This window comes from Amblyomma americanum, chromosome 5 (assembly GCF_052857255.1).
Source record: "Amblyomma americanum isolate KBUSLIRL-KWMA chromosome 5, ASM5285725v1, whole genome shotgun sequence".
NCBI lineage: Eukaryota > Metazoa > Arthropoda > Arachnida > Ixodida > Ixodidae > Amblyomma > Amblyomma americanum.
The window spans coordinates 142,891,081-142,916,280 of record NC_135501.1 but is presented as its reverse complement, the minus strand read 5'-3'; the positions used below and the strand labels follow the sequence as shown (position 1 = coordinate 142,916,280).

At 44.3% G+C, this 25,200-nt stretch overlaps 1 protein-coding gene and 1 pseudogene across 1 annotated transcript; one reads left to right on the top strand and one right to left on the bottom strand.

Moving 5' to 3' along the window:
• The first annotated feature begins 590 nt into the window (after window positions 1-590).
• On the top strand, window positions 591-754 carry LOC144135557 (U2 spliceosomal RNA; annotated as a pseudogene).
• Window positions 755-2,892: 2,138 nt separating this feature from the next.
• On the bottom strand, window positions 2,893-21,591 carry LOC144135108 (uncharacterized). Its single transcript, XM_077667861.1, has 5 exons — window positions 21,417-21,591; window positions 18,911-19,053; window positions 18,781-18,842; window positions 14,393-14,476; window positions 2,893-3,054 (listed from the first exon to the last, which is right to left on the bottom strand). The coding sequence occupies exons 1-5, from the start codon at window positions 21,528-21,530 to the stop codon at window positions 2,909-2,911; spliced, it is 549 nt and encodes a 182-aa protein (XP_077523987.1). The 5' UTR covers window positions 21,531-21,591; the 3' UTR covers window positions 2,893-2,908.
• Window positions 21,592-25,200: the final 3,609 nt, after the last annotated feature.

Sequence of the window (25,200 nt, the reverse complement as noted above, 5' to 3'; positions counted from 1 at the left end):
GGCGCAAGCTTTGAGATATGCCTAACATGCATACAAATGCGCAAGTGCTCTTAACATGAATGCAAGAATTGCATGACAGCTGTTCCAAGCCTTCCCGACTATTGGTGTTGTAGAAAGAAAGCGTACTGTGTTATTAATGCCTTTGTAAAAAGAGCTCAGATGTCGTGCCTTACCTCAAATTTTCGAACGTACTAGGCAATTTGTAATAGAATTGAAAATTGCTTAACAAAAACTGTTATAACGACAATTACTCACCGAAAAGGCTCAAAAGCTTAACAATTAAATTTTTTTTTTCTGCCCAGGTGGGTGATGTCGAACTCTGTACCCTCGCTTGTAAAAGCACGAAGAAAACGAAGGAGACCATTAGCGAAATTTCTAATAAAACAATGAAAGGCTTGTTTGACAGGTAGCATTCCGCGCACAAAAATATGGCGCGTAGGTGCATCGTTTTCAATTTCCGGCATTTGAAGCAAGTGGGGCACATTTTTCCAGATGCCGCATTAAGGTTTAAAACTCAATGACAGCGATTACTGCTTTCCTGCATATAGTATTCAGTAAAGGCTGACTGGCCTCTCGGGCTGCCAAACTTTACACCTCTCCCACACACAGCAACACAAGTTCGGACCCCGTAGAGTATCTGTTACGGGTCCAATTGGAATTATTTTTGGAAATGTGGCGGAACGTTTGAAGGTTGCTTCACTTCCGCCACCGGTTGGCCCTGTATTGCACTGCCTCCGGGACCGGCCTTGTCTTTAGCGCATCTTTACTATCCTGTCTTTCTATCCCATCTTTCAACTCTCCTACTATCTGCACGCGGTAGCGATTGTGGCTCAGCTTGAGCCAGTGGGCAGGCCTGTGCATTTTCCTTTTCTTTCTACCTGGCAACAACAGACAGACAGACAGACAGACAGACAGACAGACAGACAGACAGACAGACAGACAGACAGACAGACAGACAGACAGACAGACAGACAGACAGACAGACAGACAGACAGACAGACAGACAGACAGACAGACAGACAGACAGACAGACAGACAGACAGACAGACAGACAGACAGACAGACAGACAGACAGACAGACAGACAGACAGACAGACAGACAGACAGACAGACAGACAGACAGACAGACAGACAGACAGACAGACAGACAGACAGACAGACAGACAGACAGACAGACAGACAGACAGACAGACAGACAGACAGACAGACAGACAGACAGACAGACAGACAGACAGACAGACAGACAGACAGACAGACAGACAGACAGACAGACAGACAGACAGACAGACAGACAGACAGACAGACAGACAGACAGACAGACAGACAGACAGACAGACAGACAGACAGACAGACAGACAGACAGACAGACAGACCAGACAGACAGACAGACAGACAGACAGACAGATACCTCTCCCTTTGCGACGGTACAAAACGAATGCAATCAGAATTGACTCGAACCACGTCCTCAGGCAGCGCGTCCTGGATGTGGTTTGCCAACCTGGTACAGTGGTGACGATAAAGTTTAGCAGTAATGACTTAATACCGGAGCCTAGCTTCGTACCGTCCGGCGCTATGGTTGGCAATACGTCCATAGCCGCCGTGCAGAATCATTCCATGTTTGCAGCACAGGGGAGGAAAGCATGAAGCAACCTTTGTCGAGCACACTGCTTTAGGAACGGTGAAGTGCTGGCTTCGACGTTGGCCGGCTATGCGCGACTGTGGACATGGCATTTCTTTTTCCATCGGTTGTTGTGAGCAGGGATATCTTTGTACATATGAAAGTTGAATGGAATTACATCTCATTTATAACCCAGGTGTCATCTAACCTATTCGACCAACATACAGATGCTTACTGCTGCACACCTAGGCAACTAGTAAATTGTACTCGTACAGAAAACTGAACAACTATAAGAGTATATGTTACATAACATAAATGTTTAGGACGCCATTATATAATTACATTTCCTTAATTTGTAAGCCCATCTGTGCCCTTGTTACGCCCTTTTTAATAATTTTTCTTATGTACAAGCACTGAGCAGCTTTAATTCAGAGTTTTCTATAGTGTTCGCAATTTTAAAGGACTTCACTGCATTCTAGGGTGCATCCGAAATTCTAGTTATTGCTGCGCAATAGGACAGCTCCACAAGAAACGACTTACGGGAGTTCCGTTTGGCCCGTTCACTTCCTTCCTGTCGTCTTTTGGCGCTGCTATAGCCACTGTGAAGACGTAGCTTTATCGAAAGTAGCGAGTTTATTTGAACGCTTGGCAGTGTGCACTAGTTTTAGTTTGTAATTTATGCCTCCGATACATCCAAAACACTATAAAGATTCAGATAATTCTTGTTTTTTTCGAGAGGTTATCAAGAAAGTGCATTGAAGAAATGCATAAATACATATCCCAAGAAATACATTGATGCCTTGTAAGGTGCTCCTTCTTTGCGGACACAAGCAGTTATGTGCACGGTTGCTCGCAATGACACAACATAAGAAGGTAATGAGACCTGCTTACACCGAGCACTGAGAGAAAAAAGGACTCCTGGGCATTGCCCTGGCTATCTGAAAGCTTTATTGCTGCGAAAACCTGCAAGTCATTTGTACTTATCAAGGTGAAAATCACCAGCTTTGCTTCCTGTCCACCATGGGAGTAAAGTGTCTATATGCACAACATTCAAAATGCCACATGCTTCTAGAAAATCCTCCAGCGATATACAGTGAATACTGAGCTCTAGCCGAAAACTGTGCATAACTCAGATTTACGTTTTAAATCCAATTGACAGATTATCTCCAGCAGAGAATTTAAATATTTTATTTTCACATATTTAGAAGACTTCAGCTACAGTACAATCCAAAGAGCTGTGGTGTTGTTGTTGCACATTGAATTTTAAGGGCAAGAAAAAAGAAGGTCTTATCAAAGGAAAAGCATTCCAGCACACCCTGTGAAAAATGTTTGGTTTCTCTTTTGGGTTTGATTTGTGAAATGCTCCACACAGTCCGTGCTTGGCCCTTGTTCCAGAGAGGAATTCCGGACCCGAATCTCGTACCACCCAAAGTACTCTAAAAATAAAACAGGAATTGTTATTATAGGAAACTATCCTCCTGAAAAATAAAAAAAAAACTGAAATAGGCAATAACACAAGCTTTTACATTGTGCAGTAAATAAAACGTCAATTACTATCTCCCGCACTAAAGAAAACGAAACGATAAGCCCTGTCGCCTTCTTTTGATAGTTTAGAATACTTGAAAATTCAGGCGTCTTTTTTTGGGGCGCGCCTGGCCTCCTTACAAAGAGAGCATGATAATAGTCAAGCGCAGAACTTGACGTGTGACGCATCATTTCATTTCTAATAATATATTATCACGTGCAAAACAATGAATGGTGGCCTTTTTAGAGCACCATTATCCCCATAAATTATGTGTAAGCACTTTTAGGCGCAAAATAAGCGCCACCTAACGCCTTTGTTTTTTGCCACGTGGATAATGAAAATGTTGAAATCTTTTTACTGAAAGACGCAATCTAATGGAACTAGCGATGAAAGCTCCACCCTTCAGTTATCGAAATTGGGTGAGTAGATGTGATGTATGAAGGCTGGTGTTTACTCCCGTTCGGACAATGCAGTAAAACAGGAGTTTAGCAAGTATAGCAACAACAAATGTGCATAAATGTGGAATAAACAACACCCTTGGCTTCTCTAATGATCCCACTGCTATATTTGTTCGGTGCACGCTGAATGGGTAGAGAATGATTGGAAGAAAAACAATCTTTTTTTTTTTCGCGATCAATCTCTTCACCTTCATACATTTATGAAAATTCGCTATATTTGTGCAAACCTGCTTTAGTGTAGCCTGTCTTAGTAATCAGTACGTTTTGTTATTGCCGAAGGGCATTCCAAAACGAAAATAAGATCACTAGACAAGAGCACGTATTTCGTGCCTGAGGTAGCAACAGCCTTGTATATTGTGTTTTCTTTTTGGCTTGCCCTGCCTTACATGCTGTTATAAAAGGTCTGTCAATAGGTCATGTGCCTGAGTTCTATCCCCTCTTTATTGTGTGGTACTTCACTACTTATTTTATTTTATTTATTTAAAACTCACCTCATAGTCCCCAGCTATGGGCTATTACAGGAGGACAGCATAAGGAGAGAAACGGCTTTTTTAAAAGGTGAATGTGTGCCGTAAACAAAAAAGCTACCATATATTGTACTTTCGCGGCAAATGATCGTGAACTGAGTGTTATCTTGTCTTATAACCACTGTCCAGCTTTCTAAGTCAAACCGCATGAAAGAGTGTGTCGAATTATGCTTATTTCCTGGCGTAACCGGGTTACAGGTGATGATGCTTGCTTACAAGTGTATTTCGCAAGCAAACAACATAATAAGAACGTTTTGCGCCTATACGCAGTTCAGCGCTTTCCTGTGGATACTTAATTTCTCATTAGTGAATCTAGCTAGCTTCTAATTAAGATCTACGAAGCGTCGCCAACGGACTTCGAAGACATTTTTTTGACCCTTCGCTCGCAATCTGCTGCTTGAATGCATTGAGAAGGCTCGTTTACCCGCTGTAGTGGCCCTGCGTTTAGGATGCTCGGCTACTGAGCCGGAGCTTCCAACCTCAAACATGGCCACGGCTGGCACCTATCGAATGATCAGAAACGAAATGGCGCCTTTTGATGTGCTATGTAAATGCACATTCAAGATCCCCAGGCGATCGAAATTATTTCAAAGCTCTCCTCATGCGGGCGAAACCAAACCACTTACAGCCGCAGTGCACGTGATATGAGCAGACCAGAGATCCTATCGAGCAATAAAGAGTCTCATAAGCTCCCTCTAGACGGCTGAAGCCAGTGGAGCCCTAGAATAAGGACCTCACCCACAAGCCTTAAGAAACATTCCTCCGATTTTAATCATTAATGTTTACCCACATACCTACTCAAAACGGCACCTTTTTCTCTCTTTCTTCTTTCACTCCCACCTTCCTCCCTTCCTTTACGGCGTGATCCGAGTCTCCACCGAGATATGAGAGAATTAGTACGTCATTTCCTTTCCTCAAAAACCAATTTATTTTATTTAGTCTCTTTATCGACGTGAGCTCATTCTGTTTAAAATGAAGGAGAGCGAGAGAGTGGCTTTTGGAAGTTCACCACTTATATGGAGTCCGCTTATATATAATTTTCAAAGGAATCGTCGCTTCTAGAAGCAGAATGACTGCATAGGCTCCTTAATTGCACCTAGAGAACATGATTTGACTTGTGTTAAAGAAAAACCTTTACTGGCGTCGACGAGCCAAGGCGATCGGCTTGGTGCATTTGACCGTAAAGTAAAGGAGTGTCAGCCACGTGACATGCCACGTGATTCGCCTGAGCAGCACCGTGCCACCCCCTCACCAGCTGTGTCCACGTGAGTAACACGTGACTCTCCGTTCATTTGACAGGGAGACAACGCCGCTCTCACGTGCATACACACAGCCCCATTGCAGTTGGACGCTATCGATCAAGGAAGTCGGCCGAGACAGTAAACGCCATCGAGACGGTCTCGTAGACAACGGGCTGTGTCTGGTTTTCTGGCTGACGTTGCCAATCATGCTAATATTCCGCTAGAGGTAGAGAAGCTGCTGCTGATGATAGGAAGAAAGGAAAGGAAACTGCACGGGCCTGCCTACTGGCTCAAGCCGAGCCACGCTCGCTGCCGCGTGCTGAAAGTAGGGAAGCTAAACGTGCCAAGCTAGCGGTAGATACCGACGCAGAATGGGAGACTCGAATAGCTCAACGGTGGTAGAAGGATGCCGAAAGGCTGCAGCGAAGAACTGTGGACGCAGTCGCTGCTGCTTCTGCCTCTGCCACGAGTTCTGCTTCGGCGACGGACGAAGAGGTTGCGTCCAACCTGGCTTAGCAACACGACATAACCACGCATAACAAAGCGTTAGTTTGCATGACCGGGCTCAGCCGACCTAAGCCGCACCCATTTTTTCATCAGCAATTTACTCATTGCTATAAATCATGGCAGTAGGCGCATCCTTCCGCTCTGTCGATTTTTTCTTTATTATTTTTTACTGCAAGCCTATGTTAAAAAGACGCTGCCCTTGTCTGCAGTGTGGCTATCTTTCCTAGCCTCCCGTACACCCTCCAGATGATTTTAGAATAAAAGTGCTGGTGTCTACTGGCGCCGTGTTACACGAGACCACAAGACACTTCTGCCATTTACGCTTCCTCTCAGCTAATAAATAAAGCCATCGTAAGGAAATGCTAAAAACCGCCCACACCTTACCTTTGCGTCTTTCAACCATCAAGCTGAAAGTTTGCTGAAGGCCTTATGTTGACCCTCAAATACTCTCATGTCAGCCCCAGACGGCCTTTTTAGAATATTGTAAATTTAAGCGCGAATCTACGAGGCTGACGCTAAGAGCGGGCTAAAGGTAGTAGCGGCGCAAATTGTCAAGCTGTCACAGAATTCAAAAAATGTTGCCTAGTTGTGCCGCCTCGCCGTCAAATCCAGTTCCTAACTAGTAGTTCAAAATATCTAGAAAGAGCAAACCGCAGGTGATGCATAGCAAAAAGCAATAAAATGGCAGAATGGTAACTTAGTTAAACCGCGTAGACGTGAGAATGCATGTGCTTAACCTGTTTTTTTTTTATGGTTCGTCGGTACGTCTGGCGACGATAATAGGCTCATGTTAAGCTCTGATCGAGGTTAACCTGATCTGATTTTTTTGCATCGCATACGAAAATTGATGAATTCGTCGATGTGCGATTCACATCGCGAGATGGTGTTGCAGTTTAAAAGGAGTCACGATCGGCTGCGGCGACAGCACAATGCTCGCGATCAGCCACCACCGAATCTGAACTGTTCGCCCCGCCACGGCTTCGATTCCTACTAGCGGCAGAATTATTATTAAGGCGATAGTCGTTAATGCCTTATACTTGCGGCCAAGACCTTGTCCGGTCTCAGGTCATGTTCGGTACAAGGCGTCTCACACCGATGTCGTGACACTGTCAGTTGGTTAAGAAAAAAAATCTTTGTGCACGGCGGGATTCGAACCACGATCGTTCCGTTCCGCAACCGAGTGTACTAGCGACTACATTACTTCATCCCAATGAATATGTAGTTTTATTTTTCTTTAATGCATAGATATAGTTCCTGAAAAGAAACACCAGGCCACCATACCGCTGCACGACCCAACTTTCCAAAACATCAAATGCCTTGGAGGCACACACATGCCTCCAGCTAGCGGAGCCAGCCAGGCGGCTCTTCCAGAGCAGCATGAACTCCCCGCAGCAAAGCGCATTGCTCACGAAACAAAGATTTTGACGACCGTGGTGATTCGGCGGGGAGGTTCATCATGCGGCTTTTCCAGAGACTAAATAGTCGCAGCAACATAAAGAGATCATATGGCACAACAAAGTTTTTTTCCAAAGGCAAGAAATGGATACTGCATTGTGTGATGTCAATTTCCTTCTCAATTGTTTGTTGTAATATGTCCCAGAGAACCATTGCACCAATGCACAGAATAAAACAATGGTCAATGGTCTCTGGTGTATTGCACAGGCGACAATTCACGGTCCATGGCTCAAGCATCTCATTAGCACGAAGCCTTGCCTTCCCAGGCCGCGTGGATGTGTGCAGTTTAAAGAATAATGTTTTTGCAGCAGAAACACTGCACATTCGCTTTACATGTTTTAAAACACTGGTATCAAGAAAGTCAAGAAAAGGTTGCCGATACAACGGTAAGGAAACAAATACTCTGTAAGTGCCTGAGTCATCTACCACCTGGAGAGGCTATACTGGTAGTGTAAAGAAAAGCGCACAGTGAGGAAATTGAAGGTGTTAGCGATTTCCTTAAGGAATCCCCGTAAAGGCCTCTCACGACTTTGTAGAGTCGGTGCGAACCGGAAAGGCAAATGAGCACTGAGACTCCTGATAAGCACAGCTTCTGAAGAAAAGGTGGTTTGCCGATTTGAAAAAGAAAAAAAAACGCGAAAAAGCTGATGCTCGAATATGGGAACAAGGCCTATTCCACCAGACTCTGGAGAAATATATAGGTTATCGCGACACATGGGTTCTCATTGGGAACGCCATACGAAGGAAGCTAATATTCTGTGCATCAGATGCGCTTTCTTCCTCTACAGTGGAAAACCTGCAATACATCGGCCAGTTTCGCGAATAAAAAAAATGTTGCAGACTTGAGCCAGAGCAAACACTGACTGTTTCCTACCTATCCTAGCCTGGGATTGTCGCCTCATCGAAACTATCTGTGAATCTTAGTAGGCGCCACTGTTGCGAATTTGATGAATAGAACCCCTATGTAGTGAACGGTTCCGCAGTCCCAGCTTATGCCTCCATGATCACTTGGCGTTGCACACCAATGACCCAACCAAAACCCCTTGCATTTATCTAGATTAAGAGCCGCACCTGATAAATCGCAAAACTGTTCTGTCAAATGCAATGCCTCAAGCACACTCTCTTTGTCAGAACAAAAAAGCGCGACATCGTATGCGTAGGCCTCAGTCTTAATTTCACATTGCGCCAGGGAGAAACCACGCATAGTTGTGCGGCTAATAACACTGAGGCAATGGGGTGCAAGATATAGCACAAACAACAAAGGTGATAATGGACAGCCTTGGCGAACAGATAACTTCAATGGAATAGGTTTGGCTAGCTCTTGGTTAACAATTAGCTTTGCATAGAATTCCTTATAGCGCAGTCTTATACCTCTAAGCAAAACATCTCTAATATCTCAATGCTTTAAGACTGCAGGTAAGAAATCGTCACGAACACTACCAAATGCGTTGGGAAGGTCGATCTGAATTAGAGCTTCTTGTCCGGTCTCATCTGATACTGTATGCAATACTGACCGTAAATTATGCATATGGGTTTGGATGCTGCTGTCTATGATACCGCAGACCTTGTGCGTGCCTTTTAAGTCAGCTAACCCCTGCTGCAGACGATTGCAAAGAACCTTTGCAAAAAGTGTGTAATGTACATTGCAGAGGGAAATTGGACGATATCCCTCAACTGTTTTCAACCGATTTGTATCTGTGCTTTTTGTAACTAATATAGTATGCCCAGCATAGAAAGTGTGGGACAAAAAATCAACACCGTAGCAAGCCTGGAAAAACTCCATTAAAACAGGCGCGAGGCAATTGGAAAACATTTTACGAACTGCTTAGGAATAGCATCTGGCCCAGGAGATTTCTGAGACGTCAGTTCCGATATGGCACATTTAATTGCGTCGAAAGTGATAGGCCCCTCCTCTACAGCATGCTGCTCAATCTTCATGTCGAGGAAAGGCTTCGTATAAGCGACTGTAATCTGATCTCACATTTATGCCCGCTTAACCACCAAGCAGCTTCCGGTAATAGTAAAAGAAGGCATCAATAATACCAGAACTATCGTTGTATGTGCAACGACCACACTGAATTTCCAATATTTCTTTAGCAAGAGCAGTCTGCCTTCCATCGCTCAGGGCCCGACGAGATGGTTGCTTATCCAGAAATCTACGAGATCTAGATCTTAACAAGGCCCCCTTGTATCTCCCGGGTTCAAACTGCGAATGCTCTGCCTTTACGGCAGTGATATCTTCTAGATAAGCACATGGTCTGATGCTCTCTAACTCATGTAGCTCAAACAAAGTATGGCTGAGCTCTCGAAGGTGATGACTCTTAAAAAACGCTACTCTTGCTGAGGCTTCAATAGCCAAGTTTTTTTTTCTTCATTAAATAAGTCCCATTTTTCCAAAACTGAGATACCCCGTGACCATATGTCCTTCAAGCAAGTAGATACAGCAAGGTTGGAGATTTTATCTGAAAGCAGAAAACTATTCAACATCCACAACTCCCATCGACGATATAGTATGCGCCGACTACACGTCACTATCTGAAGAGACACCATGCAGGGATCACTGAAGAATATGGGCCGCATCTAGTAACAAAGAACGCTGGCTAATAAGTCTGCTGAAAAGCAAATCCTGTCAAGCCGAGCTCTATAGGAGCACTCAGAATGAGTGAAGTGAATATTATGTCCCTTATCTTGCCCAACATCCACCTGGTTGTATTCGCATGCCAAATCAGTAGTAATGCAGCACGGGGGTCATAACGCTTACCTAAGACTGCTCGGGCTTCATCCCTACAAGCACAAGTAAAATCACCCAGCAGTATAATTTTAATGATGCGTGCACAAATGGTCGACTAGTGACAGGAAAAAATAGCCTTCCATCGCGCTGCTCTACAGGGGCATAAACACAAATAATTCGCCACTGTACACCCGAAATTGCAAGGTAAAAGCAGATAAGTCGCCCGGCATCATCTGTGCGATATGACACGGCAGTAATTCTCAGTGTGATGGCCAGGAATAGCATGCACCCTCCTGATAACCCTCACGAGTGACAAACGATAACATTGAATTCTGAAAAAAAGGGCTCGAGAGCAGCTTCACTCTGCTCAGCAGAGGACGGCTTTGTTTCATGGAGGGCTGCCCTATTCACACCCCATTTCTTTAAAAGATGCCGTAACTGCTGTTGCCTTCGACGGTCATGCAAACCCCTAATGTTAAGGGTAGCGACCTGAAATGCTGCGAGGCCCAATATTTTTGGTGCTTGTCTTATTTAACGCCATCCCTTGTACTGGGGTGGCCGGCCTGCAAGTCGGACGCCTATAGGGCGGACATCGCCCTTTGTTTTGAGGCTACCCTTCCCAATGCCACCACAACAGGTGCCTTCTGCTCATCGCCACCGACACACCGGTAAGACATAATCATCGGTAAGATGCATCAGAGGTGCGCTGTTGTCTATCGCCTCTTATGAGACAGCCAAGGATTCGGCCCATGAAGCCGAGTAGACCACGTCACTTGCAACAACGCTGACAGCCGATGGGCACTGAAGACACCAGAAGCTTACACTTCAGGTGACACACTGCTGCACTCTGGCGACGGAGGGGCATCGCCGGCGAATAAAGGCATGCCGCATATTCACTGGCTGTAGCGCCTCCGTAGACTCTACTGAAGGGATGTTCAGCTCTCGTGATCGCTGGGTGACAGATGGCTCGTGAGCAGCAAGCACAAGACTCAAATGTAGCTGGCCCAGGCAGACGAGGGTGCGGTGGCTTTGGGTCCGGAGACGGGGATTCTTGTTTGACCGTACTTGCATGTGGTCACTGGCCGTTATTTGGTGTAGAAGTCTTTGATCCATCTTCTGTCTGAAGTTCATGACTGAGTTCACTCGACGCTTCCACAACATCCGACACAACCATAATGTGCCCTGACATCACTTCATCATCATGTGTCCAGTTGCCCTGGCGTAACCTGTCAGTATAACTCATGACACAGTTGTCTACTTTGTGCCCAAATCGTCGGCATTGGGTGCATCGAGACGTACGACACTGACGCCATACATGGCCCGCTTGGCTACAACGAAGACACAGCGGGGGCCTACCTGGGCTCGCAACTAAAGCTTGTACTCCGAAAACGTTGAGCGTGTGAGGAATTCTGCTTGCTGACACTCCGTCCTCAAGCGTGAGCGGTATTTTACAGTTCGCTGCTTGCATGTGATTCATTACGGGGCACCGCCACTTCTCACGCTCGATAGTTTGTACAGTTCCAAAAGGTTCCAAAGCTTCCACAATCCTTCGGTGCTTCATACAGCGCGGCAGCTAAAGTAGATAAGCTTCATGTTTTTGGTGTCGGGGACAAACAAGGGTCAAACACCTTTGACGCGGAACTCTGCTTTGTCAATAAGCTTCTGTTTTGAGGAGCTGCTCTCGCAGGTAACAATTAAAACGTGGCACATTTGGTACTCGAATATAAACAGAATGTCACAGAGGTCCAGAATCTGCGCCAGCGCGTCTAGGAAGTCGGGAGCATGGTATCTGAAACCCTTGAGGTAAGCATGCAGAAAGACGCTGTTGAGGACAACATTATCGGTAGGTAGTCGAGGGAGGACAACTTTGTGAGAGCCCGTGACGTCTTCAGGTGTCGGGAGACATCAGCCAAAGGCCGATGCGCTGCTTCCAGCTAGAAGCATTTCAAGACCCAGCCGTTCAGGACGGATTCCTTTTTTAAGAGCGTTAGCTCTTACTCATCACGTCTCGAGATTTCGTGACGTCTGCTGCCGCCCTTGATCACAGCGTCATCTGTGGCAGCAACTATCCTTCACGTTTCGAGATTTCGTGTGGTCCCCTACTACCCTGAGATCAAAGTGCCATCTGTGGCTGCAACTAGAAAACAGCGCATCTCGAATTGAAACTTGTAGCGCCATCTACAATAGCATTGTGGAAACAACCGCATGCCGCGTGAAATGATGATGTCATGGTCCAATATGGTGGATAGAGGTGGAACTATGTGAGTATGACGTTAGGGGACAAAATGGCGGCATTGTTTCGGTTTCTTGAATTCAAGATGGCGGCCAAATAAAGTCGGTTGTGCCCTCTAATTTCTTCCCCCTCGCCAAAAAGCATCCCGAAACGGGTAAGAAAACTGACCCGTTCCGGGACCGCTATACATGTATTCATTCGTTCTGCTATGTATACTCCGACAACAACCTGCCCCCATATGGGGACTCTTGTATACTGAATTTGGGAGGCAAATAAAACCCTATGGGTTGTGGTATAGAAATTAAACCACATTTAAATAATACGTAAATATTGCATACATGCAATTTCTAATTGAACCATCATCATATCGCACCGCAGGCCGAATTCTAGGCCCACCTTGACCCCCTGACCCCCCCCCCCCCCGCCCAACGAAGAAAATTCCGGTTGGGACATGTCTTGGGGGGAGGGGGGCGGTGCAACTCGACAATGGGTAGACGTACGTGCATCGTAATTTCTCTGATAGGTGGCGCTAGGCGGCGTGCGTGCGCGCATAGCTGAGCATGGTGGAAATCCACCCCGTTTCAAAGGGTATTACACTACGTTTCTCGACACGAGTGGCCCGTTCTTGTTCGCTTTCTTCATCTAGTAAACCAAACAGCTAACGCTGGTTACTCCAACGTCTTCCAGACGATGGCGGCCTTTTTTTCGTCTCACATGTAGTTCTTCTTGTCTAGCGTAGGCACGCTGGAGAGTGTTTCCAGAAGGACGTCGAAAGAGATGAATGCCTCCCAAAAGCCCTCCAGTGTCTCCAGCTTTTAGGACACACAAACAATTGTGTACTTAATCAATATCTTAACCACACATCAGTGACAAAAGCAGCACCGCGCTAATGGCTTTGGAATCACCGCACTTGAAGTGAAGAAAGTGCCTCCCTGAATTTTTTATTTATTCAAGGTGAAGATAAAAGCTTCAGCGGGGAATCGGCTTTTGAAGCTCTAGTTCTGAAGAGGAGCTTGCGTACTAAAACAAGCCTTGTTGACTGCGCGAAAGGCCAGTCGAAAACATTTCGATTTACTTCGTCCGCCAAAGCGATAGATGCGTTAAAGTAAGTTAAATGGAAGGTACGAAGGAAACCGTAAAAGCTTGTGAAGGGTACTAATTTCATTATTCTTTCTATGTCGAGTCGGCCGTGGTAAGCTGCTTGCACGGTTTTATTCAAGGCTGAAGAGTCAATGGTGGCCGGAGTTCTGTAAAAGTCTGCAGCGGCACGTGCTCACGCCATCTCGAGCTAGGGCATACCGCAGACTTCGGCATCTTCTCTTCGGGCACTATAGTTTTCCTGCCGTATATTCTTCGAACGGTCATTCTTGATGGTACACAGACAATTTTTGGCTACTACGTGCTTCTCCAGCTTAAGAGACTAGTTTTATGCTGCTTCAGTCTTAAAAGTGACGGTGTTACCAACGCCTTTCGATTGGAATAATGCCTGTCCTATATTTTACCTGTTGCCTGTGAATGTGTAAATCTTATGTTCCCGTTATGAAACTGCAGAAAAAAAACAGTGGTGGAATTTGGTCGCCGGTCCTCTACTTTCAGCCGGCAGGGTGAATTACTCATTCACATTAACCCAAAGGGCTCAAGAACGCTGTATCCTCCTATGTTACAACCGATGAATGTTATGAGAGCATCTAGTGTTGTCATCCATAGGCACTAAAATGCTATCAGGGAGCCTAAGAGCTCCAAGATTGTCCTTAACGATATTCTTATTCAATTGAACTGAAAAGCATTCGGTTCCGGTCATGGAACTCTGTTTCAAATGGCTAGCAATACACCTCTCTGCAAGAAATGTGGCCTGCCTGTTTGCTACTTCTTCTTGAGAGATATTAGTAAAAGAAAATATACAATGTGCGCAGAAGTGCGATAACCAAAAAGGTGCAGAAATCAATTTCTTATTAGAAATTAACCCAAAATTAAAATCGATTTCTTTGGTTGTCTGTCCGTTTCAGAAAGGCTCATGTTCTTTCGTTTTCCATACTGTCGTCCCTTAAATCTCTTAGTTCAATGAGTAACCAAGTGTCAAATAAGCAAAATACATACCGCCGGCGAAAGCGACGTCGAAGACGCCGCAGCTGCTGTTCTCATTTTGATAAAGCAATTCCTCCGTGGTGTTGGTCCCACTACCTTGCGAGGAGAAAAGAAAAATAACTTCGTTTTAATCCAGCACGTCTTAGAAGAAAAGGAGTTCTGATGCTACGAAGCATTCCACTGTTAGTTTATGAAGGTTGGTGTATTTCTCTTAATTTCGATCTTATTGATATGCGTGCTCCAGGTATTTTAAGACGATAGCGTTAGGGCTAGTGTTCTGCAGAAAATACGGCGTTATCATCTTGGGCGTCGTCGGCGTTGTGAGGGATAAATTGGCTAAGGTGGGTTGGCGGAGGTGGCCTCCCCATCCACCCATAGTGGCCATATGGCTATCGTATTGCCACCCTCGGGTACAAGATTCTGCTCGATCTCACACAAAACGCAATGGTCGGAAAATGGGGCGGTCCCGTGACCTTGTCATATCACTGTCGTGGGCTTGTCACAGTATGCCCATTGTGGCGGGTGGGAGTTAAATTAATGATTGGTCGCGAAAGTTTGCTCGCGCTGAGCCACTAGGGTCTCACAAGCTCCACCTATGGCAGCACCTGCAATCGCAAATCGCTGCACCACTCCGCCAACAGTGTTATGAGGACTCTCATTATTCTATGAATGTTAAGTGCCGAATTACCATTACAGCTATCGCGTCATACAATCAAGGCGGAGCTTCAGGGTCTCCTGCAATTTTTTTTAATTCGAAAAATAAGGAACACAGTGTCTATAAAGGTGTCCCTGACTGAAATTGAATATGTAAGGTTCTTTAACGTTTTCGATTTGGTGCGGTCTCTTCGCTCGTTTAGATTGTCGTCACAAGTGTCATCGTGCCTTTCGACCCTAGCATGGGCCAGGGCTTCTGCTGCAGAAAATGCTTGCACTAAAGTTCTTCCCTTACTACTTCGAAAACCATGTCTCTCGAATGTGAATATTCAAAGATCAATGACAACGGTGATATCGGACTTACTTCGCTATTTTCCTACTAAAGCGTTTGTAACGCACATTAACTTCAAAAAAGAACGCTGCTTCATCGCATAAGCACGCAAGGTGAAGTAAATGAAAATAAATGTTGTATGTTTCTCCTGCGAAAATAATATGGAAAAAAAAATTCGACACAGGTGTCGGATATATCATTTTCGCGTACGGATTGAAAAATCTGTTGTTTTTTTTCTGCAGCACGGTGGCTTTTGAAGGTGTCGCCGTAAGCTATCCCAGTTTGAAGAGGAACCTTAGGTCAAATATTTCTTTCTTTTCAGCTTTATTACGTATTATTTAGTATGAAGACTCTTTTGGCTTATATTATCTCACATGGCTGTTAATTAACTATGCGGGCTGTAAAAGGTTTATGGTACTCTACTATACTATGGCGCGTGGAAAAATAGCAGTCTGCTATATATTCACGTAATCACTCTGACTGACCATGACTAACATTTTAGGGTAGCAGAAAGGCTGTTGCACCTATTATTGAGGTTTGCATCATAACTGTTAGGTCGATTTTTATTCGATTCATATCCTCACACCAAGGACTGGAACTTTCTTCCATTTAATGGAGCTGGATGCGCATCTTATTTTAAAAGGTAGGTATTTTTTCTCCACGAACAGTCTCCTCAGCCTTTCTTCACGGATGATGAATAAAGCTGGGCTGTCTAATCAGGCACACATTTGCTTAGAATGCGGAATGATTGTTTCTTACAGCCTTTATTAGCTTAGGCATGCAAACTGAAATCTGGGTAGAAGCCGAATCGTCTTCAGCTCCTTATGGTTTATTCGTCAGATATTAACAGTAGATTTTCCCAGTCTGACAAGTGTTTAGCGTGTGTGTTATCCCGTTTCGTGCTAGAATCCAAGAACTAAGTAGGCTGAATTAGCTCATAGGGTATTGAAGGAAATAATTTTGTAATGAGCCTCGCAGGAACGCAATGGCTCCTGCGTAATTATGGTACCCTCCTGTGTGTCTGCAAGCGCTGTGCTTAGGATACCTAAATTGAGGCCAAAAGATTTCATGTTCCTAAGTCTTAGGATTAATCTTAATCATAATAATATTCAAGAAGTGTATATTTTTATTATTTCTGAACACAAGCCAGTATGTAAATACCTGCATTTCGTCATAACGAAATGCTTTCTGAAAAATAATACTTGTCCTGTCGAAGACTACAATATTTTTAGTTGCTTTTGTTTTTATCACATTGTAAATAAATAGCCCACAAGTTATTCACTATCGAAAGCTACCTTAAAACATAAATGAAATGGCGCCATGCAGCTTTAACGCTAAAAAATTGTAAGCAGTTCTATTTTAAATCATAGTGTAAAGAGTACGGGGCATGCCGCTCGTGTATTAGATATACTCAGGAGAGGACAAAAACAGCACGCTGGTGTTCTGCCCCACATCTCACTTCCGCTAATATCTATAGCGTATATTGAGCTAAAAATGAGCGTCATAATGCTGCCATGTTTCGTCACTGACAAGTCTTTTTCCTTTTAACATAAAGCTGCGAGAGTTGAAACAAAGTAGAAAAAACATTTTTTATGCGTTCGCTTGAATCACTAGGTTTAGCGAAACCAGACATAAACGTTTTGATTGTTTTATGAGATGATATTATATATTTTTTCCAAATATTGAATTTTAAGATTTGTCTTTTTACAGAATGACATGACTTTTGAAAACACACACTGCGAAGAGACAGGTTGGAGTAGTTCAAGAGTATATCTAAAAATGGCGCCATCGTTTTCGCGCACTTATTAGAGTCATTCCTTCTTCATGTCGTTTTGACATCAAAGCAAAATGAAAACTTTAAATTCTTTTCATCGTTGAATACTTCAACTTTGGCCACACTGGCGCTGCAAGCAAAATAGACCAGTGATCGAGCTCATTCATGCAAATCGGTCATCGTAAGCTGTTATTTTTCTACGAGGCCTCTGAGCCTGGTACTATTTTCAGCTACACCGCGAATGTAACAATGGGTCGGATCACAGTCAACCACAGAAGAATCGAGCAATTAGACTCATTCTCGCCGGCTGTTACGTTTCCACTCGATGCAGCATCCGAGAGCCATTATCAAGAGTTTAGCGGCAGTCTACAACCCTGCGTCTCACCCGATAACTAAGCCTGCAGGAAAGCAACGCCAAAGATCCGTGCGGATAACGTCATAAAAAGTGAGTTCTCCCCACGTGAAGATGGTGGAAGTAGTTCGAGACATCCGTATGGGCAGATAAAACGTGATCGAAGACATAAGCGGGCACGCAGGGTTCAAAAGATTCAAAGACACAACTTCCGTGATGGAAATAAGTTACCTGATACCATACGCCGAAGCATGCTGAACAACAGGCTCCGCTACTGACCACTAAATGTTAAGCGAAATATTCTTTTACGGTAGCTAAAAAACGAGAACTTTGTCGTCCCATATTAAGCTGAAAGAGTTGACCAGGCCCATCGCTGAGCGGGAAGAAAGTTAATCGGCCTTTTAACGCGTCCTGCGAGATATGCGAGGTCCTGAGAAGAAATAATATATAGATTCTCGCATACCAAGTTCGCATTTAATAATAAAAATGACAGAGAAAGTTTGCCAAAAATTTCTAAACAAGCGAAACCAGATTTGCATGACCGTCGGATTGTCTTGTTGCTTTACTGCCAGCTTTGAAATGTTGACTTATGATGATTTTCCACGTTGTGAATGGTAGGTCTTTAACGCAGTCAAAGCGAGTACGACGAGCTAAAGCAATGGCGGCAACACCGCCTGAAATGCAGCGGCATGAAAAGACACGGCACGAGCAGCGCGCGTCTGTCGCCGCGTGATTCCGACACTGATGGTTCTCGCGCACCGGGATCGGGAACGGCGCGGCGCGGTAGCGACGCGGGGTGGGCGGGTTGGTACTAGTTAGGGCATAGGGTGTGTATAGGCAAAATGGGGCGCTAGAACTGTTAAATGGTGTCGTGGGATGGCGCTACAGTCGGCAGTGATGGGACAAACCCAAAAACACCGGAAGATCTTGCTCGCGGTCCACTCATCGGAATAGTGCTTTCGCACACACACACACACAAAATAAAAAGCTAGTGCAATAGACACGAAACTTATTTAGGAACACTCGTTATTTTGGTCGCTGTAGTACCTCACAGTACGATAGTACGCTTGTCATATGGCGCTGGGTTATTGGCGCTTACAGTCTTAGCTTAGTCCAACCTAGCACCGAGCAGCGTGATTCTATATAGAAAAAATAACTTAGTTTGATTACCGAGTTTACCTTAAACACATTTAAAAAGTAACATTTTAGGATAATTTAACGTCAGGATGGTCTTAAATACGACGGGAACGGAATTAAAAAATAGAAGACATTGCAGCATGTCAACATACCTGGGGGTCCAACGAGCATTTTGTTTCCAAAAACAAGGCCCCAAAGATATGAAGATGAGTTTCTGAAAGAAAGCAAAATTTCAACTTTTGTGAGGCATACTTCGTATTAGCGAAATATTTAAAGACATACCTCCCGTCAGTCATGTAAATCGTTCGATTGAAGTAATAGTCGTCTTTCGCCTTGTTTATGTGGTCCATCACGTCCACTTTGCATAGAACATTGCTTAGCTCAGATGAGTTATACACCCATATTTTCTCAGTTGTGTTCACAAACTGGAAATATAGAAATGAATTAGGGTAATATTCTGCAGAGGCTCTGTGCCTTTGAAGAGGAGAAATATAAATGCAGTGAAAGCAGGTTATTTCACGAAAATTTCAATATTGTGAATTATTGTATTCAAACAGAGTTTTACAAGCCTCCCTATTAGCAAAGAACAGCTGCCCTTTTTGGTCCGCGCTGCATCAAACGGGAGCGTTTATCGCAGTAGATTGAGAAAAAAAATGCACCAAAAATCCTTGACACACAGAAAACGCAACAAAGCATTGACGAGCGTGGCCACAAACATACGCTCCAATGCCACAGATGAAGCATATTACAGAAAGAAATATTTTACGGCTTTCAGATAGGCTCACAGAATTCCGCTATCTAACTGAGCACATCGAGCAAACTTTTTACAGCAAACGTGAAAATCACTCCAAGCTGCTGTACCTAGGCGGCCTATGGGCCGTGATGTCCACTGTCGAAGCCTTTCTCCTTAACAAGACACCTATTGGTGCCTCGAAGATGCAAACTGGTCATCGGTGACAGTGCTTGCCAATATTTGGAACGGCTAAATGTCGCTGGCGCTACTGAGACCGCCGATTCCGTGCCTCAACTGCAGAAGAAGGACACGCGATAGTCCAAAGGCAGCGAAGCGGCTCCCAGCCCAGTTGTATTCTTCCTATGCCGGGTCAGCACCCCCTCCAAAGCACTTGATGGGGCGGTGCCGTCCGCAGGCAGTGAGGTGTCACATCCAGAGCGCGACTGCTAGCCCTTTGTACTGCGCGCTTTCTCTTCGTTGTCTTCTGTTGACAAATTCACTTCATATCTTCTAACAACAGATGAATAATGTACGTGTGCTGTGCGCTGTAAGTGAACACGAAATAGCCTAATGTCGTATCAAGTGCTCCTGAGCCCTGGTTGCAGCGGCCTCCGTAGGCCTCGTTCCACATCGGGAGAAAAAAACTGCAAAGATCAGATGTAAATGGTTTGAGCTCACTGGTTTTTGCTTGTGCTCTCTTCTTTCGAATTCTTTTTCTGTTACTCTCGCTACAGTCTTCCTGAATCATGGCGCTCGTACTGAAAGGCAACAGCTAACTTATGTGAAGCACTATCAAGCGAAGAGCGAAACGCAGACCATTCAAAAACATCGACTGGCATTGCTGAACACATAATACAGAAGAAACAGTGAGCGCCCGCAAAGCATGAACTAACCCCAGGTGCGAGGAAAAAAAGTACAGTGGATGTGCTTTTTCGCGTAAGAAATGAAGCGTAATACTTTATAGTCGGATAAACAAAGCTCTTCAGCGTTTAAAGGACAGAAAAGAAAATAACGTCGCATAGCATGAAAAAACGAACATTTATGAAAGTCCCAAATAGTGTGTTAAAGCACTGAATGTAAATCCTAGTGCAAGATTCGATCGCAGCTTCATTGATTTCGTACCTGACATATACAAGAATGCTCACTGTGCTTTAGGTACTTACTGAAACTCAAAGTGATATCAGGTGTATTTCCTCACTTTTCAAACGATCGAGCGGAACTCATGGGATGATTCGTCTGCTCAATAAAATTTCTTCAGGGAAACAATATAAATGCTTGGCTTACCAGTTCCGAGAAATGCAAGGTCGCTTGCATTAAGAATTCGCCACACGAGATTTCCTTTCAAAACCGTCTGCATGCAGACTACAGGGCGTATTTGAGAATTTATTTTCCCCTTTATTATTTTTGCCTTAATGAATTTTTCTTCACATTTTCTGGATGATGTGGAACAATGCAATTCTAGATTCTTGGGTCGGTGGGGTCCTAAGGTTTGGCCTCTGCGGTGTCGTAAGTTAGTCGTGTCTATTGGTCGGGGTAGAGGACCAGGCTGGGGTGGACGGCGACATAAGTTCTAGTCTGGCAGACTGCGCACATCCCAGGAAGCGCGGACTAGTACACGCGGCTGACGACCACGACATGCGCAGGGCGCCGGAGTTCCAGGACCAGTATGATGGGATACCCCGCATCGCACACTAAATGTTACTTTACGGCAAGCCGATCAAGACAGATGGACATGACAGACAGTGATGGCGTGATTTCATGGCTTCGTGCCTTGAGCGAGCGCTCCTGTCCGCGCCACTGCCTGCTTCGTCTCCTTCTAGTCCGTGACAATATACAGCCAGACAAACAGAAGAACGCAATCTAGGAGGAAGAATCTGGCAGTAGGCACGGTGTATTCTCTAAACGCTGCTAGTCAGCACTGCCGCTGATGCTGTCCTGGCTCATTCAGAATATTAGTTGTTGATTTCTAACGATTAACGGCTAAGGTGCTTTTTTTAGTCATGAACAAAAGAATGGTGGTTCCTAACAGCAAGCAAGAAGGAATACAAATAATACCTTGAACAGGTCTTCTGGCTCACGCCACCCACTAGCCGTTCCACTTTGGGGAAAGCTGAAAACAAAAGCAATGAAAAAAGGTGACAAGGCATATAGTGGGTTCGCTGCGTTCATTATGAAAGCCTGAGCTGCGATGGCTGAATTGCAGGATCAACCAGCATATATAGGAGCAGAGGCATGTACGTGTTCTAACTGCACCTCTTAGGCGTTTTTTGCCAGGAAAAAATCTCTACATCTCTCTTTGAAGATAATGCGAGGTTTTGTTTGCTTTTCTTTATTAAGTAAATGACAGACTGCTTTTGAATCAGCATTCAGGCCGAGCTCCATTATTCGGTCGCTAAAGGTTTTGCTTTCCCACTACAAGAATGATTGCTCCTCTTCACGCTGCTCCAGAGCGGGCGGAGCCCAGAATGTTACATTGTACGTGCACCCCAGAGTGTAGCGATTTGATTGAGGTAGTTCACATTAGTGACATTCTTTGGTCATAACAGGACATCGCTATGCTCCTTCTTTCGGTCTTCCCAAATCTGGCCTCTTGCTATCTGTGGTCAATCAGTCGTCATGAGGAGCAAAACCGCAAAACAGGACGGGACTGAGGCAGGCGACAACACAGTCCTGTCCTCAGACCTCAGTCCCGTCCTGTTTTGAGGTTTTTCTCCTCACGATGTCCTACCAACTGGCCTACAACCAAATCCTTCTAAATCAGTTGTCACTTTGCGCGCACATTTAATGCTACAGCTTCAGTTATATTGCCTTTTCTACAGAGGAACGCAGCATGCGTGTTTTTCAGAAAATGCTGATAGAGAATCTAAGGTATTGCCCTTGCTCTTGCCTTTATCTCATACATACAAGAAGTTAGACAATCGCGAAATACCTCGGGTGCTTTGCACAGAGCAAAAAGACAGATCATGCTCTTTGTTCATCTCAGCGATTTGAAATTCGTTATTTTCGCCGAGCAATCTTGTAACCACAATGTCGAATGCCAGACGCGTATGCCTATGTAGGTGCACTGGATTTCTCGCATGAGAGCCTGAAAAGGTCATGAAATTTTCAGCATGTTCATAAATGCGGTGCTTGGCTCAAGCAGTTGCTGTGAGTGTCGAGACTGACATATACGGTTAAATAGTTGCCTTTGGCGCCTGTTTCGCCTAGTGTCATAATGGCTTAACGCACCAAGGGGCCTTTCACAAGCTTTAGGAATTATTTATCTTCTCCAATAACCAAAAAAAAATTCCAACAGATTTCTATACAGATCAAGCATATTATAATCTTCTCTTTAGAAACAATGTTTAATCAGCCTGATCAGCACGTATCAGTATGCCCGAATGGCAGATTTAATATAAAAACATCGATGACACACAATATGTCCCTCTGATCACATCAGAAGAACTTCAGTAGTATTGTCACGTGCTTTCTGTCGAGGACGAAGCGGAGAAATACCTCAGCGTGGAGGTAGAAAAAGCTGATAAGCCTGGCCGTTTTCAGCTTTCCTCCCTCTCGTCGAGCGCAGTTGATAGCTTTTTACGTGCTAGGTGCTTGCTAAGTACGTAAAATATTTTGCGAATCTCTTGAGCCTGGTAAATAGGCTGTTCAGAATGCTGTCCAGGAGAACAGTTCAGTCCATTCCGCTGAAGGCACCACTACTCAGTTTTGCATAATGCGATTTAGAATATCCTTGTTGTGCTGGACAGGAAAGCGAAAAGGAGGAAAGATGAAAGGAATTTCACAGTCCTTCTTAGATGCTAAGGATGAAATGCAAGGTAATTAAGGGCTACTCATAGTACCTATATTTGGCCTTTCGAAGGACGCAGGGGCAAGGCGCACCATTTCATGTCAAAATATAGATGGCGTATAAATACCCACGCTCGATACTCGCGAAGTAACGTAAATCCAACAGGAGCGCAAGAGGTGTCTTTTGTGTATTGTAGGTGGTGCAAGCGTGTTCTCTATTGAATCGCATTAATATCCCGGCACCACGCTTTGAATGCGAAGCACCTATAAAGCAATACCTAATTTACGCGCCTAACGATAGCGATAACTCAGTACTCAATCTCACGCAGCACCCATAGAGATTGACGCGCTGGAGGTCACTGGCCAAACAAAATATATACTGCGAAAGAGAGCTTCCCCAAGGCTTCTTTTACATCATATCCCGCAATTGTGAACAATCGCAGTTTACAACTGGAATTTTTGTTATTAACGCAGTCCTTTAATGAATTGTAAAATTTCACTGTTTTAATAAATTTATCTGCAGATCTCCCCTTGCTGACCGGAATTTTCTAGCTACTAATGTTTTGAATATATCTGAAACGTTCCCCTTTGGTATTATAAGCAGTCATAATTTCTCTACGCGAGTGATGAACAAATTTTAAATCATGTTACTCATCGGGAGATTAGACCACTGTCTTCAATATTTCCATAACAGTTCCGTACAAATTACGCCAGTTGTGTCACAAATAAAATTGGCATCCAAGAATCCTGCACTTGCTCTCATCGTCGTTTCCTTCCTATGATGTTCGGTAAATCTGTGTTAAGCTCAATGTTACAGGAATTTTAAGGACTACCTTTGCATCAAAAGGCACCAGCGGCTATACAGATTGTTAAACCGATTGTTAAAGCAGTGCGAAATAGAAACGCAGACTATATGAATCATGTGTGTCTGCGGTGTGTACAAAATTTCCCGTAATCCGCAGCAGTTAAAGATTTCATTATAATGGCTCGTGTATCCTTTTGCAAAACGAAAAGCTATTTGGACGTATTTTCCTATCGAATAGCTGGTAATTACTCCTGCACGGCACTGGAACCAGGCCCGCTGGTTGCTGGGCAGCACTGGTTGTTCCTGCAAATGCAAGGGGCAAAAAAAATGTATAAACGAACTAAAGGAACAAAGTATTTTCCTTCGGAAATAAAAGAAAGCCTAGAATAAGTAAAAGAGCAGAAATTTGTGTAGATTTAAACGTGAAACAATGACCTTACTTTTATGAAACCTACTACTGAGCTGGATGGAATAGATTCCTATATGTTTCCTCTGTAAAAGCTGAGGCCAAAAAGATTGCGTGGAACAGATGCTTAAAGCATGAGGACATCGTCATCATGACCATCACATGATAACGCAATGCAGGACGCTTGGGACACTAAGCGAAAAACGTCATCTTTCCTACTTGCCTGCCGTAACTTGCCAAGCACGAAGCTCTGCTAATTTATACGTTCCATCTACAATGGGTGTTGACTTGCTTGTTCTAATTCAGCATCCCTAACGAAGTAACTTGCATTAGAACCTGTGCCATTAAGTGATCGTTGTTGGAGTTTTTGATTTTTGTACACTGCAAAGCTTCGCTTTTTTATGTACTAAAGCAATTTGAAATAATAAATTTGATTGGCCTTTGACATTTTGTCTTTCAGGAAAAGGGGCCTTGACCGCAGTAATTCAGGTGGGCCGTGATATTGCTCAAATTTCCTGAACACTTTTTTTCCAGGCTAATTAATCTTTTGTAATTGTGACTTGTTGTGGTACCCCAGACTAAAGCACAGTAGGGAAGCTTGGATTAAAAGAGTGAGTAATAAAGAACAGTTCGCAATCATTGAGGGATTAGTGGACAAATCTTCAAGAGGCAGCCAATTGTTTTACTAAGGTCCGCTATGAGACTGTTCACATGAGAATTCCACTACAGGTTTTGTTCAAAGCTACATACCTAAAAATTTTTGAGCCACCAAACAAAATTTCTGTGGCAGACTTCCTAGACTTATTTAGCGGCGCGAACAATATGTATTTCGTTTTCTCAAT

Coding starts and splice junctions, on each gene's coding strand:
- LOC144135108 (XM_077667861.1), bottom strand. CDS start 21,530: ATGAACGCAGCGAACCCACTATATGCCTTGTCACCTTTTTTCATTGCT. Junction 14,477..18,780: donor AATGCTCGTTGGACCCCCAG/GTATGTTGACAT, acceptor TCTCCTCGCAAG/GTAGTGGGACCAACACCACG. Junction 3,055..14,392: donor CGACGTCGCTTTCGCCGGCG/GTATGTATTTTG, acceptor TTTTATTTTTAG/AGTACTTTGGGTGGTACGAG.